Raw genomic sequence first — 15,578 nt, 5'->3', positions numbered from 1 at the left:
AAACCCTCCATAGAGCCTACCTTCCTCTAACTCCCCTTTCCAGTTTGGCCAAACTCCCAAGAAAAAAGCAATCTACCCTTGTTGCCTCCACTCTCCTCTCACTTAACTTCTCAACAATGTACAATCTGATTTCTGACCTCATCACCCAACTCTACTGGTCTCATGCTTCCTGACCTCTATTGTATTTGTCAATGTCAAATCACTTCTAGGATACTCGCTCGTCTCTGGGTTTTCATGACACTATTTTCTTCTCATTCTCTTCCTACTCATCTGACCTCTCCTCAGTCTCCTTTGCTGGCTTATCATCCACATCAAACCCTCTGACTATGGCTTCATCCTGGGACCTTTCTTCTCTCTATATGATTTCACTTAATGAACTCATCAGCTCCCATGGGTTTGTTCATCATATCTCTACATAAATGACTCTCAGGTCTATACATTTAACCCTAGTCTCTCTCTTGAGCTTCTAAATCCACATCCTAAATCACCAACTTCCTAATAGACATTTCAAACTGGGTGTCTCATGGGCTTCTTAAATTCCACTTGTCCAAAAAAAATTTCATTGTCTTTCAACTCCAAAGTGACTTCTTTTCTCAGTTTTCCTATTAAGAGCACCATTAAAATTTCAGTCACCCAGGCTTGCCACTATCTGATCTAGTCAAACTGGCATTCTTTCCGTTCCTCACACATAGCACACCATCTCCCAACTCCATGCCTTTTGTAATATGCAGCCTCCATGTTTGGTGTGCACTTCTTACTAACCTCCACTTCATATAATCCCTCTTTTCCTTCAAGACACAGCTCATACATCACCTTCTACATAAAGCCTTTCCTGCCCTTCTCAACTGCTACTGTGCTCCCTCCCTAACTGCCTTGGATTTAACTAGTCAATTAACTATATTTCTGGGGGATTTTCTCTTCATTTTTTTGGGTAGGTGCCTGTGTATGTATATAAACACTTATCTCCACTGAAGGAGAGTGTAAGTTTCTTGAAAGTATGGATTGTTTCTTTCTTTCTATATGTATCTCTAACACCTAGCACAGTGTCTGGCATATATTAAGATACTTATTAAAAGTTTGTTGATGGGTTGATTCTAGAATGAAAGGTACAGAAAGCTCCCACAGCTCCAAGGGGCTCATATAGACAGGGGATCAGGGACTTTATATGTATCCAAAGTCATTGTTCTCCAAAGCTCTACTACATTATTATTTCATTATATTAATATACCACAATTTATTCAACCATTTTCCCCAGTTTTGGAAATTTAAGTTGCTCTTGGATGTTTATAATGATAGGTAATAGTATTATAAATTTAGCATTTATTAAGTGCCTACTATGTGTTGGGTATTATGCTAGAAAGGCAAAACAATACCAACATTCAAAGAACTTACATTCAATTAAAGTATTTTAATAGAGAGCTCTTTTTTGGGGTAACAGGGTGTTAATACTACTTCAGTGTATATTTCTAAAAACATAATTAGTGGGGACTTCAAAATGTTCAAATTTCCTGCTTGATACAAATATCTAAACTGATCAGAAATGACTCTTAAGAAAGTTTTTTTAAATAGTATAAAAATATAAGACAATTGTTCCTGAGAGGTGAATAGTTATCAGGTGAATATCACACCTAATAAGTGTGGAAAAGCCAGAAGCAAGGAGTACTTTTTGGCCCACTAGAAAAAAAAAGAGGCTAAGCAGGACAAAGAAAGAAAGCTCTGCTTTCCTTGCCCACCAGAAGGAAAGAAAATGAGCCAAAAAGCTTCTATTCTCCTAACTACCAAATAGAAAAGAGAATGAGAGCTAAGTCAAGACATACCTGTGACCAACCAGAAGAAAGAGTTAGTTGTGATTGTTCTGGAAGACCTGCATCTTAAATCTCCATATACTACATCCAGTCAAGTGAGTTCACATGCTAGAATTCAGGTCCTAAGGTCCTCCCCACTGAAGTAAGGAAATAATGCCTTATTTTTCACATTCCAAGCTCTTCCCAGATCTGAAAGTCAGTAAAAGTCTCTTAACTTCCAAAGGACAAGCCAGCAAGGGAGTCTTGCCCTATTCACAACAGAAAGCTACCTTCTCAATCCAATCAACATAACTTGTTAGGAGCTACTCTTTCTGGAGATCTGTTTAATAGTCTGAAACCAAGGGAGGGAAAAAAATGAGGTATTATTCTATCCCAGCCCTCTTTTTCAAATAGCTAGAAGTTGTCAGCTATCAATTATGATGTCAAGAACAGCTGAGCAGGCAGGATCCTAAAGGTATCTTTGACAGTTAACAAAAAATAATGAATAGTTTTAACTGAAGTCCTTGGAACATTTCTGCCACTGTTTTAGTTAGTGCTATATATAACTGACATACTGTCTTAGAATGCTTCCATCACTGTTGTGCAGTGTTGTTTCAATCACAGTTTGGAAAATTGTTCAGTTTTTTAAAAAGATTAATGTGTAACACTGTGGTACACCACATGGAATACATTAGTTACCTTAGTTAACAAAATGAGACAGACACGAGATTTGTGTCATAACATGACATGTTAATTGAAACTCATGAAAAAGTTCCATAAAATTGTGACTTTTGAGGTAAAGAAGTATTTTGAGGAGAGATATAGACTTCAAATTTTCTATTCAAAATCTGTTTGCCATAAACTGTTTAGCATATCTTTAGAGACCCCCATTAGGTGTGCCAATTTCCAAAGGAACTGTATGCCAAAACCAAATTTAACTTAAAGCAATGATTGTAGGCCAAATCACAGGTGTCACCCCTCATAAGGTTTATAAGGATATTGGTTGGTTCCTTCTTGTAGGGTTTTGTGTCTCTAATAGCAGGTTTAATTAGTGGGTACTCCAAGTATAGCACAATCACTCTTTTAGCTAGGCTCGCCCTGCCAGGGCTTAGATTCCTTTTGCCTCAAGGGCTTATCTCAGTTAAGTCTAAGGGCATATATCTGTTTTATTCTCTCGCTGGTTTTAGACTGTCCTCTTGCCTAGGGGTTTGATACAGTAAGCTTTAGAATTTCCATGGCATCAGTGTTTGCTCTTCTTTCTTTACCCCTACCCTCTCCACACCCGTACCCCCATGCTCAGCCATGTTGAAGCAGGGATATATTTTCTGGCTCTCTAGAGGGATCTAAACCCCTGAAATACATGCCCTCTGCTATCATTAACCACACCAGACAGTGGTATAATGGACACCTGATTTTTCTTTTATATAAAGGAGGGAGAACATTTATAAGCAATAATGATAAACAATTGAAGAACACATTATTCACAAGAAAACAGCTGTCTCCCATGGGAATAGAACCATTTCTTCTATGCTTCTAAGCTCTACCCTTTCCCAAAGGGAGGAGGGACTAGGAAGAAATTGTCTATCAGCTTAATGGAAATAAAAGCTTTGCAGTGAACTCCCTTTAACAGTTGAGTGGGGAGAGGAAGAGAAGAAGCAAATCTCCCTCCCCACCCTCTGCAACCGATCTTCAGTCTCACCACCATGTACAATCAATTCTTTGCCAGGACAAAGGGTCACTCCTAGGCTTACCATCTTTCTTGACATGAGTTTACAGGGTTGCAGAAAAAAGTGGAAGGTGAGCAACAGATACCCAAAAAGTCCCTAGACCTTATTCATATGTTTCCTCTCTTGTGGTGTGACCCAGAAGGATGGATAATCCAATTTCTCTCTCCCAAGAGCCTTTCAAAATAGTCCCAGAAAACCAATCCTATGTTCAAACTTCAAACACATTATCAAACTGTTGAACTCTAGGATAGTATTTGCTTGAATCTTTCACATAGGTACTACAAAGTAGAAGCTGCAGACTTCTGATTTAATGCATCTTTTCAACTGAGCAGCCATTTCAGATATAAACTTTAATTTTCATGGAACTTCAAATTAGAGGGAAACTTAAGAGATGCTATAAGCTAAATCTCTTTATTTTATAGATGAGAAAACTGAGGCCTGCTGCTGTGAAGTGACTTGCCCAGGGATAATACAGGTAGCTAGCAGTAGAGAAGACATTAGATCTTCCAATTACTACAACATCACCTTGCTTTTACCAGCCATCTAGGGTTTCTTTATGTAAACTGCAAGAAGTCTGGGCAAAACATGGATCCAAGATTTGAGAAGAGGCTAGGAGTTAGGCAAGTCAAAGACTCACAAATATCACCATTTAAATGATCAACAGAATTTGTCTTTCACCCATAGAGCATTAAAACTCTTCCTAATCAGTTAGGATCTCATGTTCTAGGGGATTTTGTAGCTAAATGGGCCATCATTTCTATACCACACTAACACCCTAGTTAACAGAAATGTAATGATTAGTCTGGCTTTTTCTCTCCACCCCCTCCTCATAATTTCAGCTGCTTTACTTTCCACTTTCAAGATCAAAATCTATCATAGGTTTTGGGACCAATATAGCCTTAAGCAGAGGGAAGTATAAGAATTCTAGGATCCATAGCAGGAGACAACTCAGCCTGAAATCTGCCTGATTGTTGGTCCTCCTCTGACCCTGTATCCCCATTCCAGGAACCAAGTTTTTGCCTTATTCCTTATGAACAAATTCCCTCCTTATAGCTTACTCATAGTAACTGGGTCTCAAATTAGTTTTCTAGCTCATCATAATGGTCCTGGGAACGATAATCTACTGAGAACTTTCCCTGAACTATAGCCTCAATGGCTTGGTCCTCTTCCAGACTTCTCTGTCACTGTGCTCCACCTGTTTGCTGTGACATTTTCCTATTATCCATTGCTAGAACTCCCTGAAATTGATCTATTACCTTCCTGGACCACTGATTACTGCCTGCTACCAGACTCCAATGCTGTGCTCCACCTCCTTATCTGGATACCACCTCATAGTGCCTACTTCTGGAACCTTTCCTGATCACCTTCCCTGTCCTTACAACTCTGTCTTAGTTTCCACATCTCATCTATTTTCTGTCTGATATATCCCAGATCTACCCAAGTCCAAGTTCTGGCAGGAGTATTCTCAGAGAATCACATAAACTCAACCACTTGCTCATGCAGTCTCAGAGTTGGAAGAAATTCCATTGACTCTTTGGCTCAACACACACCTGAAAAAAGAATTCTTCTACAATATGTTGGACATCCAGACTTGTTATTCAGACGTTGCTTGAAGACCTCCATCAAAGACGAACTCATTACCTCCTAAGGAAACTCATTCCACTTATAAGCAGCTCTAATTGTTAGAAAGTTTTTCCTTATGTTGAGCTTTAGTGTGGCTTCTGTATTACTTTGTTATGGGGCTTCTCCCATATGATGTGAATCCCAGGATCTCAGATTTGGAAGTGATATAAAAGGCCATCTGAGGACCTCTCTTTCCCCCCTACCCCCGCCATAACATCCTGACAAGTGGTCATTCAGCCTTTGCTTGAAAACCTCTGGGAACACTGGGGAGACCAACTTCTCTGTGGCACTATTACTTGAAGTTTCCCATCTCTGGGAGTAGGATGACGCTGTCTCCTTGAGGTATGGTACAGACACCATTAGACTCTGCACATCATAAGTCCCAGAAGCATTTATATAGGCTTTAAATTTTACAAGGTGCTTTTTGAACATATCTCATTTGATCCTCACAATAGCTCTGTGAGGTAGGTGCTATTATTATTATTATCCAATTTTAGAAATGCAAAAACTGAGGCACAGTAAGGTTAAGTGACTTGCCCAGGGTCCCACAGCCAGTAAGTATCTGTGGCAGAATTTGGATTCAGATATTCCTGACTCCAAGTTCTGTATTCTATGCAATGTGCCACCAGGCTGCCTAGTAGCCAAATACCTGAGACCTGATCTCTGGTGAATAATACGAGATATCCCAAAAGTCTTAGTGCAGCTTTAAGCATTACTAGCCATTTTAAGGATTATTACTAAAAAAGATTTGCTAGCAAGACTTTTTTAAGCTTTACTAGCTTAAAACTGTACTAAGACTTTGGGAGCCCCCTGTATTACCTTAACCAACAGCTTTTACCCAGAAGGACACTAAAGCTTTTCCATAACAGTACATATTTGTAAATTACTGATAAGTAAAATTTTCTGTTAATAGAGTTAGCCCATTTAGGTAGTGAAATTGCCCAGATCAAGCTGTGCATAAAATTTTTATATATACACACATAGTCTTGAGAATTATCTGCTTAGAGGCTGAAAGTTGAAGCCTTGGTAGTAGAAGCAGAAGATCAAGACCTTGGTTGTGGATAATGTCCATGTTCAGGGCACTCTTTCATAGAATTGCTTTGCATCTAAGAGCTAGCCCCAAATTTCTAGACAAATTTATGAAATATAGCACATTGAAAAGTGTGTTCACTGCCTTTTAGGGCAGAAGTTGTTATAATATATACTCCCTTGAGTATATATAACGCCTTGTATATAGTAGACTTTCAATAATTATTGATTGAATTAGAACATAGCAAAAGTACAATGTAGTACAGAGAACAGAGTGTTGAATTTGGAATCAGAAGACCCAGGCTGGAATGCTAGATCTGTTAGTTACTATCTATGTGACTCTGGGCAAGTGTCTTAACTTTCCTGTGCCTTTGTTTCTTCATCGATAAAATGAGGGTATTAGAGTAGATCACCTTTAAAGTCATACCCAGATCAAAATCTATGGTTCAACTACCTGCACAAATGATAAGAAGCCAGTGTTTTAGTTAGAAGCAGACTAAGCTAAGTTGTGGTGGCAGTGAATATTTAGTCCTTACTGCATATTTACACAACATTTATAATATGGGGAGATAAGAATTATTGTCTATATAAAGCAATTACCCCCAAAGCCCTGTAAGATCCTGAGACATCAAGGAAAGAAGGAACTATTATTTACTTACTAGGCCAGGAAAGTACAATAATATATTTTAGAAAGGTTTCCAATTGTAAGAATTGGTACAAAAAAGTGTTCTTGTTAAATGTAAATTACTCAAAATATTTAATTCACTGAAGTATCTCTTTCCCTCTTGAACTCTAGTTAATCTAGGCTTCATTGTACTCAATAAAGTAACTAGGTTTAAGATGCAGTAATTTAAAATGTAAATCTCAGGTTGCCTCTTAGCTCAATTACTCCTCCCACAGAAGGAGACTGACAGAGACAGATACAGGTAAAGGAGGGAGGGAAAGAGAGGGAGGGAGGGAGAGGAGAGAGAGAGAGAGAGAGAGAGAGAGAGAGAGAGAGAGAGAGAGAGAGAGAGAGAGAGAGAGAGCGCTCTTCATCTCCCTCTTACTGACCACTTCATCTCAGTAAGAAACTAGTAATCCATATAGGATCAATAGATATTCAAGGAAAGCCAGATTCAGGAAGAATGACTCCTTGTGGCAAATGAAAATGTCAGCTGTGAATTCAACAAAAGCACCAATCCCCAGAATCTGACAGAAAGCTACATGTAAGGGAAACTTCATGAAGGGAGAAAACAACTTCTACAACAAGAAGTTACAAATTACCCTTTTGTTGCATCTGTTCTTTAGACATGTTCCTCACTACATTTGTACCTTATTTGTTCTTATCCTTCCCTTAAGACCCTAAGTATATTTGTAGATGAATGTGCCCCAGGCTTTTGTGAGGAATATTTTTATATCTACTGTTCTTGCTAAAGTCTGGCTGATTATTAGTGGCAAGCATATGCGTGGGGTCCATGAGCCACAGTTCTAGAAACCCAGATCCTCAGGGTTACCCTGAAAACCCTAATTATAGTAGCAGCTGCCCTCTGGGGATTAGGCTGGCCAATCCAAGTGCAGGTAGGGAAAGTAGTCCTGGAGAGGATGTTACACTTTTATCCTGTGATCTCAAAAGCAAAAACAAAACACAACACAACAAAACAAACTAATAGAGGAATAAAGGAATAAGGAATTCATAAGAAATAAAAACAATAGTAATCAATCACTTAACTGTACCAGGCATTGTACTAGGTGCCAGAGATACAACGGCAAAAGTGAAAGCCCATCCCCCTAAGAGCTTATATACTACAAGGGGAGATCTCTCTCTCCCTCCCTCCCTCTCCCTCCCTCCCTCTCTCTCTCTCTCTCTCTCTCTCTCTCTCTCTCTCTCTCTCTCTCTCACACACACACACACACACACACACACACACACATATTTGTATATACAAATAAACACTCAAATTAAATACAAGGTAACTTGGGAGAACAAAGATATTTGTAGCTGGTGTAATCTGGAGAGGCTTCAAGTAAAAGGTGGCATTGGAGCTGAGCCTTAAAGAAAACAAGAGATTCCAAGAGAGAAAGGTAACAAAGAAGTGTTGGGGACAGCCAGCAGAAAGACACAGAGATGAGACATGGAGTTTCTTACAACAGTAAGGAAAACAATTTGGCTGTACTGTGCAGCAAGTGAAAAAGAGTAATAATAATAAGTCTGGAATGGTAGATTAGTATCAGGTTGTAAAAGGCTTTACATGCCAAACAAGAGTTCATATTTGATTCTAGAAGTAACAAGATCCATACCAGAGCTTATTGGGGGGGAGTACAGGGGTGTATTGGGGGAAGTGTTCTTACACTTAAGGAAAATTACTTTGGCATCTGTGTTGGAAGATGGTTTGGACAGGGGAGAGGCTTCAGGCAGGGAGACCAATTATAAGGCCATAGTTCAGATGAGAAGTGATGAGGACCTGAATTAGGGTGACAATTATGTGAGTAGAGTGAATAGAAGCAAAAGACATCAAGGAGGTAGAAACTATGAGATTTGGCAACTCCTAACACTATGATAATCATTTCAAAGCAGTTAAAATTTTTAATTTTATTCTTTATTCTAAGAATTTTTTTCTTACCTTGTGCCATTTCTGATGTCCACACTGTAAAGCACAACTACATTAATATTTCCAGGATGTCTTCTAATGGGATCAAAATTTTAGTTCTCATTATTCTGAAAAACAAATTTGGTTTAATAATCTGTTAGTAAATTTCTAAGAAAGAATCCATTTTTTGGATGACTCAAATGTACTGTTGTTTAAAGTTTTTCAACAGGAGATGTTTGTCATCTACCAAAAATAACACAAAAAGCAATAGAGAAAATATTGAGTAAGATGTTAACATTTGAAACGCATGCTCTACATTGCTGCTTGATCCATTCTAGGGTTCCTAGTACATGTCACAAAAGCAAGCAAGATTATATTCTTTATTTTAATAGTCACAGGCTGCTATTGCATTTGACATAAATGAGCACAGTGTAAAGCAATGGCTTACTTGGCTATTAGGGAGCAAGTCTTTACTGGCCTTATTTTTTACTGTTGTAGAAGGTGATAGCTGTGATAGACTGTGAATTTAACTCTGCACTTTTATGAGAGAAGACAATTCTTTCGACAATAATAATAAAGGGATTAGAGAATAACATATTGCAAATATATGAAACTTATGAGATCACTATTTGTCTATTAAAAATCAGGAAGCCATTATCAAAAGCTAACTTATTTTATTTGCTTCATACTTCTAGAGTATACCTTAGTTACTACAGTGAGGACAGGGCTTAGGAAGGTAATGTCTTGATGATAATTATTTTTTAAAATTCTGTTAAAGTCTTTTTTTTTTACCACCACAACAATTTTCCTATATACCTCCCCCACTCCAGTCCTCCCTTGTAACAAAGAAAAACAAATAAAAGAGACCAGTTCCACAGCTGTCAGTTCATATCTGCCACATGCAGCATACTAAGTATCTGGTCGCTGGATTTATTTTTGATTAATGTGCTTATTCTGAGTTCAGTTGCCTGTTGTTGTTGTTCTTATTGCCACTGTTGTAGTCATTGTATATGTTGTTTTCTTGTTTCTGCTTACTTTGTTCTGCATCAGTTCATACTAGTCTTCCCATCTTTCTTTGAATTCTTATATGTCATTTCATACAGAGCAATAACATTCTATCACAACTGTATTCTACAGTCTATTCAGTCATTCTCCAGTCTATGGATACTCATTTTGTTTATGGTGCTTTGTCACCAAAAAAGTTTGCCAGTTGCTTTTTCTAACCAGGGGAGGCTATGGCACGAGGATGAAGGTTCCAGTTCCAGCTCTGCCACTTGCTACTTGTGTGATATTAGGCAAAGTCACTTAATCTCTCTGACCACACCTTCCACATCTGTAAAATGAAGTGGTTGGACTAGGTTACTTTTGAGGTTCCTTCCAAGTCTAAATTTATGAAACTCTATATAGGTCATATCTATCAGATTGGTAGAGATTGACTGTAAAGCATAATGACAAATATTGAAGGACTGTGGGAAAACTAGACTACTAATACAGTATTGGTGGAACTGTGAATTGGTCCAGCCATTCTGGAAAGCAATTTGGAACTATGGCCCCAAAGTCACTAAATTATATTTTCTTTGACCCCCACAATAACCCTACTAGGTCTATATCCCCAAAGAAATCAAAGAAAGAGGAAAAGAACCCTTATGTACAAAATAATTATAGTGGCTCTTTTTGCAGTAGCATCTATTGGGGAATAGCTAACAAATTATGGTATATTAATGGAATGGAATGTTACTTTGCCATAAGAAATCACAAAATAGGCATTTTCAGTGAAACCTGGGAAGACCTATATGACCATATGTATAGTAAAGTGATCAGAACTAGGAGAACAAGTTATATAATAATAACAAAATTATGAGACTTGAAAATTTATCAAAGTAATGACCAATTGTGATTTTAGATGACTGATGATGAAGTATGCTACAGATAGAGAGGGGATGGACTCAAGATACAAAATAAGACATGAATTTTCAGACATAGCCAATGCAGAATGGGTTTTGTTCAGTACAAATATTAGTAGTTGTGATGATCTTTTTTATCTTATTTTTATCTTATTAGTCTTTAAATTGCATCATCTTTGACCATGGACAGATATTATATTTTAACAAAACCACATTGGCAGTGTGTGGAGAATGGATTGGAGTGGGTAAGAGACTTGAGACCTGGGAACCAGTTAGAAGACTAAGTCCAGGTTAGAAGTCATGAGCAATCTGGAATAAGGTTGTGTTTGAATAGTAAGAAGGTGACTTACAGAAGAGATGTTGTGAAGACAGAAACAATTGAAATGTGGCAACAGATTGGAGATGTGGGGTGAATCAGAGGGAGAGTTTAAAAATGTAAGCTTTCACTTCGAGCCAAGGACACTTTTAAGACTGGGCACTAATGGCTGCAAAAGTCAAATCCTTGTATTAAGGTTACCTGGTGGAAACATTCAGAACAAATCTAATACCAAGAAAGCAGTAATTTCAAGGCTTTCTGTAACAGCAACCTCTCCAATACAAGGGTACTGATTACCTTGAATGAAGTTTTTTTGGGGCAGACTAATTCTCCTTACTTCTTGTTTACCTAATTACTTGTCTTGATTACTAAGTCTATAGAATCTTACAGCTCTAAAGGCCAGCAAAGCAAGTCAAAACTTTCTTGAATTATTTTCAGGACCACACCATACACATGAAAAGAGAATAATGGACCAGGGGACAGGCAGAATAAATTTAACTCTAAGAAAAATTCTCTTATTCCCAAGAAAATTCCTTTGGTATCCATAAATAATATGAGGAAATAGGTCCTTGGAAAGATACGCTGCTCCCTCGATTTCTCCTCCCCTTTAGTTCAGAATGTTTGTTTGTTTGTATGTAGTTTAAGCTAATTTTACAAGGGTTGGGTGGGGAGGGTAGGCCTGATTAATCTTTAAGGTCCATTTTGACTATAGCAGATAGCCAAGAGACCCCTGATCCTAGGGACCTTGGAGATTCATTCAGCAAAAGAAGTGGGCACATCTCGCAGCCTGAACCAGCACTCTAGATGTGGGGGATGGGAGTTGGGGAACTGTGAGTTCTCATTTGGCGGCTGCTTCTTCTATGTTGCCAAGCCGGACAGACCCAGCAGTCAGGAACTGTCAGCTCCCAGGTGTGCTGATGGGAGGGGTCCTACATTGCTTATCATACTCTTGCAGACATCCTGCAAAACAGACAGATGGAAGGACAGGGGAACATCTCTTCCAGGAAAAGAAAAAGCAGTTAAAAAAACCCCCAAAACTCAAGCACCTCTCCTCCCCACGTAGCTACCAATGAGCTTGGCGTGTTGTAATCTCGGCTGGCTGCTCGGGTTTAGCTTTTTCCCAGTTCAAGGGGTCAAGGTCTCCTTTTAGACACTTCCTGCATGAGACCGGGGTGAATTTTCAGATCCGTCCTCTCCAGCAAAAGCAGGAGAATAAAATTCAACACAGGCACACAAACACCTTATAATTGACTCGGGTTTAAGGAGGGTACCTTTCTCCGAATGGGACATCCTCCTCTTGGACTGGTTGGCCTCAAAAAGCAAATCTAGGAGCGACTCGTGGAGAAGTCACAACGAAGGAAAACGTACTCTCCAAAAATGGCTCGGGTTACCTTGGGAAGCCGTCTTCCCTCACTGCAGATTTATCTTTAAGCGAAGGGTGCAAATTGTTGGGTGTTTGTGTATTCCTGTTGTGTCCTGTTCCTCTACGGGTTGAGCTGGACTAGTCAGTTACTGAGACCTCTTCCAACTCTGGGATATGGATCTGGGGATTGATTGCCCCTAGGAATTAGAATCGAAAGGGAAGAGATCATCTCAGCTGCCATCCAGATCTAGACCAAGCCCTCCATTTTACAGACGATGAAGACGCTGAGATTTATAAAGGTTATTTGCCCAAGGTCACACTAGAAAGTAGGGAGCAGTCCACATTCGAATCCACGCCACCATTCCCGAGTACCCGACTCTTTCTAGTTAACCACACTGCCTTTCCTGATATGCAAAGACCCAGTCACCTCGAAGCAGCTGGGGTCAAAAACCCCACGGCAAATTGTTCTGATTCTGCTTGCTTTGCCCTGTTTCATCAGTTCCTAGAAGTCTTTTAATTCCGGATTCATTTCACAAATTCATTTCACATTCTATCACAAGTGCATTCTACTATTTGTTCAGTCACTCCCCAATCTTTGGATATTCATTTTGTTTACAATTTCTTGACAAATTAGCTAGTAATTTTTCTAACCAGTCTCTTCGCTCTGCTGTAACGTGATACGGTGGGAAAAAAGGTCTGGCTTCGTATCATCCCGGGAGATGTTTGTAATGGGCGGCGCTGGGCACCTAGCAGGAGCTTAATAAAGGCTTGTTTTTAACCCCTTTCCTTTCTAGGTTCCATTCTAAGTTCTGCCACTCGCTACCCTTGGGGCTCGGGCTTTGGGGGGTTAAGAGGCGCTGGAAGGAGGGGCAATTTCTCTTTGGACGGGGCAACACCTTGTAGGTCTCTCCACCTTTTGAGGGGGTGCCCCTCGGCTTTGGAGGCTCTCTCAGCCCTGCCTCCCCCCCGGAAGATAAGTGGGAAAAGTAAGAAGACAGGCTTTAAGAGAAACTCCGTCTCCGTCCGTCTGTCCTTTCCCTAAGAATAATTTTTAAAGAGAATCCCTAGGTGTTATCACAGGATAATGACACCAAGGGCAACAACTCTTCGGGAAACGAAACACTCCCATTCACGAGACGTGGGAGGTGGATCGGGAACGTGCGACCCGCGCCCGCACCGCCCAACTCCTAAGAGCGTACGCCACCGGCGGACGAATTCATAACAATCAATGCACTAGCACGCGCAGTGACTCGAACGCTGCGCCGAAAGGTTCCGCCCTGCCCTGCTCTTTGCGTCTTCGACATACTGGCAGACAGATTCCTCCGCGGCCCCGCCCCTCCTCGCGTTGGCTTGCAGCTACCCATTCCTACGCGGCCGCCGTGCGAGGCCGATCCTGTGGGGGACGGTGGCTGGGCGAATCTCCACTCTGAGCGCCGCCTGTGCTTCTTCCTCCGAGCCCGCGGGGTCGCTGTGCCGCGGCACGAGCAGGGAGTCCCCGGCAAATTGATTGGCGGGCGGGGGTCGGGGGAGCCGCGTCGCCGGCGCCTGAGCCAGATCCCAAGCTTGAGCCTGAGCTTGGATCTGCGCCTGCGCCTTAACCGCGGCCCGGGCGGCGGCCCCGGTGGCAGCCCCAGCCCCGGCCCCCTACGGAGGCGGCCGCGGCGCGATGGCGGCCTCGGTCTTCTGCTGCTTGCGCTGCTGCGGCGACGCCGGGACTGGCCACATCCCGCTGAAGGAGATGCCGGCCGTGCAGCTGGACACGCAGCACATGGGTAAGGAAGGCCAGCCCGCGCTCCTGCCCCCCCATCGCCCTTTGGGCCAAAAGGGGCTGGCCCTGTTCCCCCCTGCCCCGCAAGGTGCTCGGCGTTCGAGGCTGGAGCGCGCCCCCCCTCCTGCTGTCGGGAAAAGCCTGGGTCTCTGTTGCCTGGTGGATTTCCCCCCCTCTCCTTCCCCCCCCCCCAGCGGGGTCTGGCTCTAGTGGCAGGTGAGGAGGTCAGAGGTCGGCTAGGGCGAGCTTCCAACCGAGACCCTGCGCCTGTTTTCAAAGGGTTAATAATCTGTGCCCTGACAGGCCGTTGGTCTTACCCGTTTGTGGAATGAGCCGTGCTGGTGTTCTCGATATTTTCACCTGCTCCCGAAGTCAGTCAAGTCGGCAAGCATCGATTAAGTGCCTACGGTGTGTGTGCCAGGCACTGGACTAAGCAGCTGGGGATACAGAGAAAGACACGAGACAGTGGGGGGAGGTAGTATACAAACTACTTAGAAACAGGATCGAGACAGGATAAATTTGGGGGTAATCCGTGGAGAGAAGGCGTTTGTGAATAGTCCCTGCCCTCAGGAAGCTCACAGTCTAATGGGGAAAACAACACGCAAACAGCTAAGTGCAAGTTATATGTGTGTGTGTGTGTGTGTGTGCATGTACACACGTACATGCATGCGCGAACACACGAACGATAAATTGGCGATAATCAGTGGAGAGAAGGCACTCATAAATAGTCCCTGCCCTCGAGAAGCTCAGTCTAATGGGGAAAACAACACGCAAACAGCTAAGTGCAAATAAGTTATATACAGGACACATGAGAGTTTTTGGAATATGCAGAATCATTCAGGAAGATGCTGTTCTTTCCTTCTAAGGATTTAACGTGAAAAGCTGAAAAAAACTGATGTATTCGTAATAGAAGCCATTTCCGTATCTGATTTTTTGACTGTTGGCCCTCCTTTAGAGCCCTCCGTTTATTTTCCACCCTGTTCATTCTCATAATTTCTTCTTTCTCTGTTTACTTTGGTTTCATGCAACCTTCCTCTCCACACCTTTTGATTTAATTTTCCCACTCTTAAGGTTTTCATAATGTTCTATCCACTAAACTCCACTTCATCTTTCTCTTAATCCATTCTCTGAAATGTCACATCATTCAGTGAGCCTTTCCCAATGGAGGCTAACCCATAGCTGCTGTTGTGGGTGTATCTCAAGACTCCATCCTTTATGTTCAGCTCTTTTATAATTTTCTATTTAATCCTTTAAGTAATTTATCCACTATCATGAATTCAAATACAGTTATCTTTATGTGGATTTAACCAAATATATTTCTGTGTCTTAGATTTACTCCATCTTACACAGAACTACGTATCTCACTGTCTGTGGTAGACCTATGAGATGTCTGGCTACCTGAAATTAAACATTACAAAGACAAAATTCCTAATTTCTTTTTTTTTTTTGGCTAGGCAGTGGGGTTAAGTGACTTGCCCAGGGTCACACAGCTGG

The 15,578-nt window shown here is 41.3% G+C and overlaps 2 protein-coding genes across 2 annotated transcripts in view; one reads left to right on the top strand and one right to left on the bottom strand.

Moving 5' to 3' along the window:
- Window positions 1–13,494, bottom strand: part of TRIM13 (tripartite motif containing 13) — a 55,678-nt gene extending 42,184 nt beyond the window's left edge. Inside the window, exons 1-2 of the mRNA XM_020993676.2 lie at window positions 12,225–13,494; window positions 8,767–8,861 (exon numbers count right to left, since the gene is read on the bottom strand). The gene's annotated coding sequence lies outside the window, so the exon portion shown is untranslated. The remainder of the gene's footprint in view (window positions 1–8,766; window positions 8,862–12,224) is intronic.
- A 395-nt stretch (window positions 13,495–13,889) lies between these two features.
- SPRYD7 (SPRY domain containing 7) overlaps window positions 13,890–15,578 on the top strand; it is a 28,687-nt gene continuing 26,998 nt past the window's right edge. The window contains exon 1 of the mRNA XM_020993680.2: window positions 13,890–14,088. Coding sequence (XP_020849339.1) covers window positions 13,983–14,088 — 106 coding nt within the window. The 5' untranslated portion in view covers window positions 13,890–13,982. The remainder of the gene's footprint in view (window positions 14,089–15,578) is intronic.

The sequence above is a fragment of the Phascolarctos cinereus genome, unplaced genomic scaffold (assembly GCF_003287225.1).
Source record: "Phascolarctos cinereus isolate Bilbo 61053 unplaced genomic scaffold, phaCin_HiC Scaffold_726;HRSCAF=1367, whole genome shotgun sequence".
Lineage (NCBI taxonomy): Eukaryota > Metazoa > Chordata > Mammalia > Diprotodontia > Phascolarctidae > Phascolarctos > Phascolarctos cinereus.
This window is presented reverse-complemented; position numbering and strand designations above follow the sequence as displayed.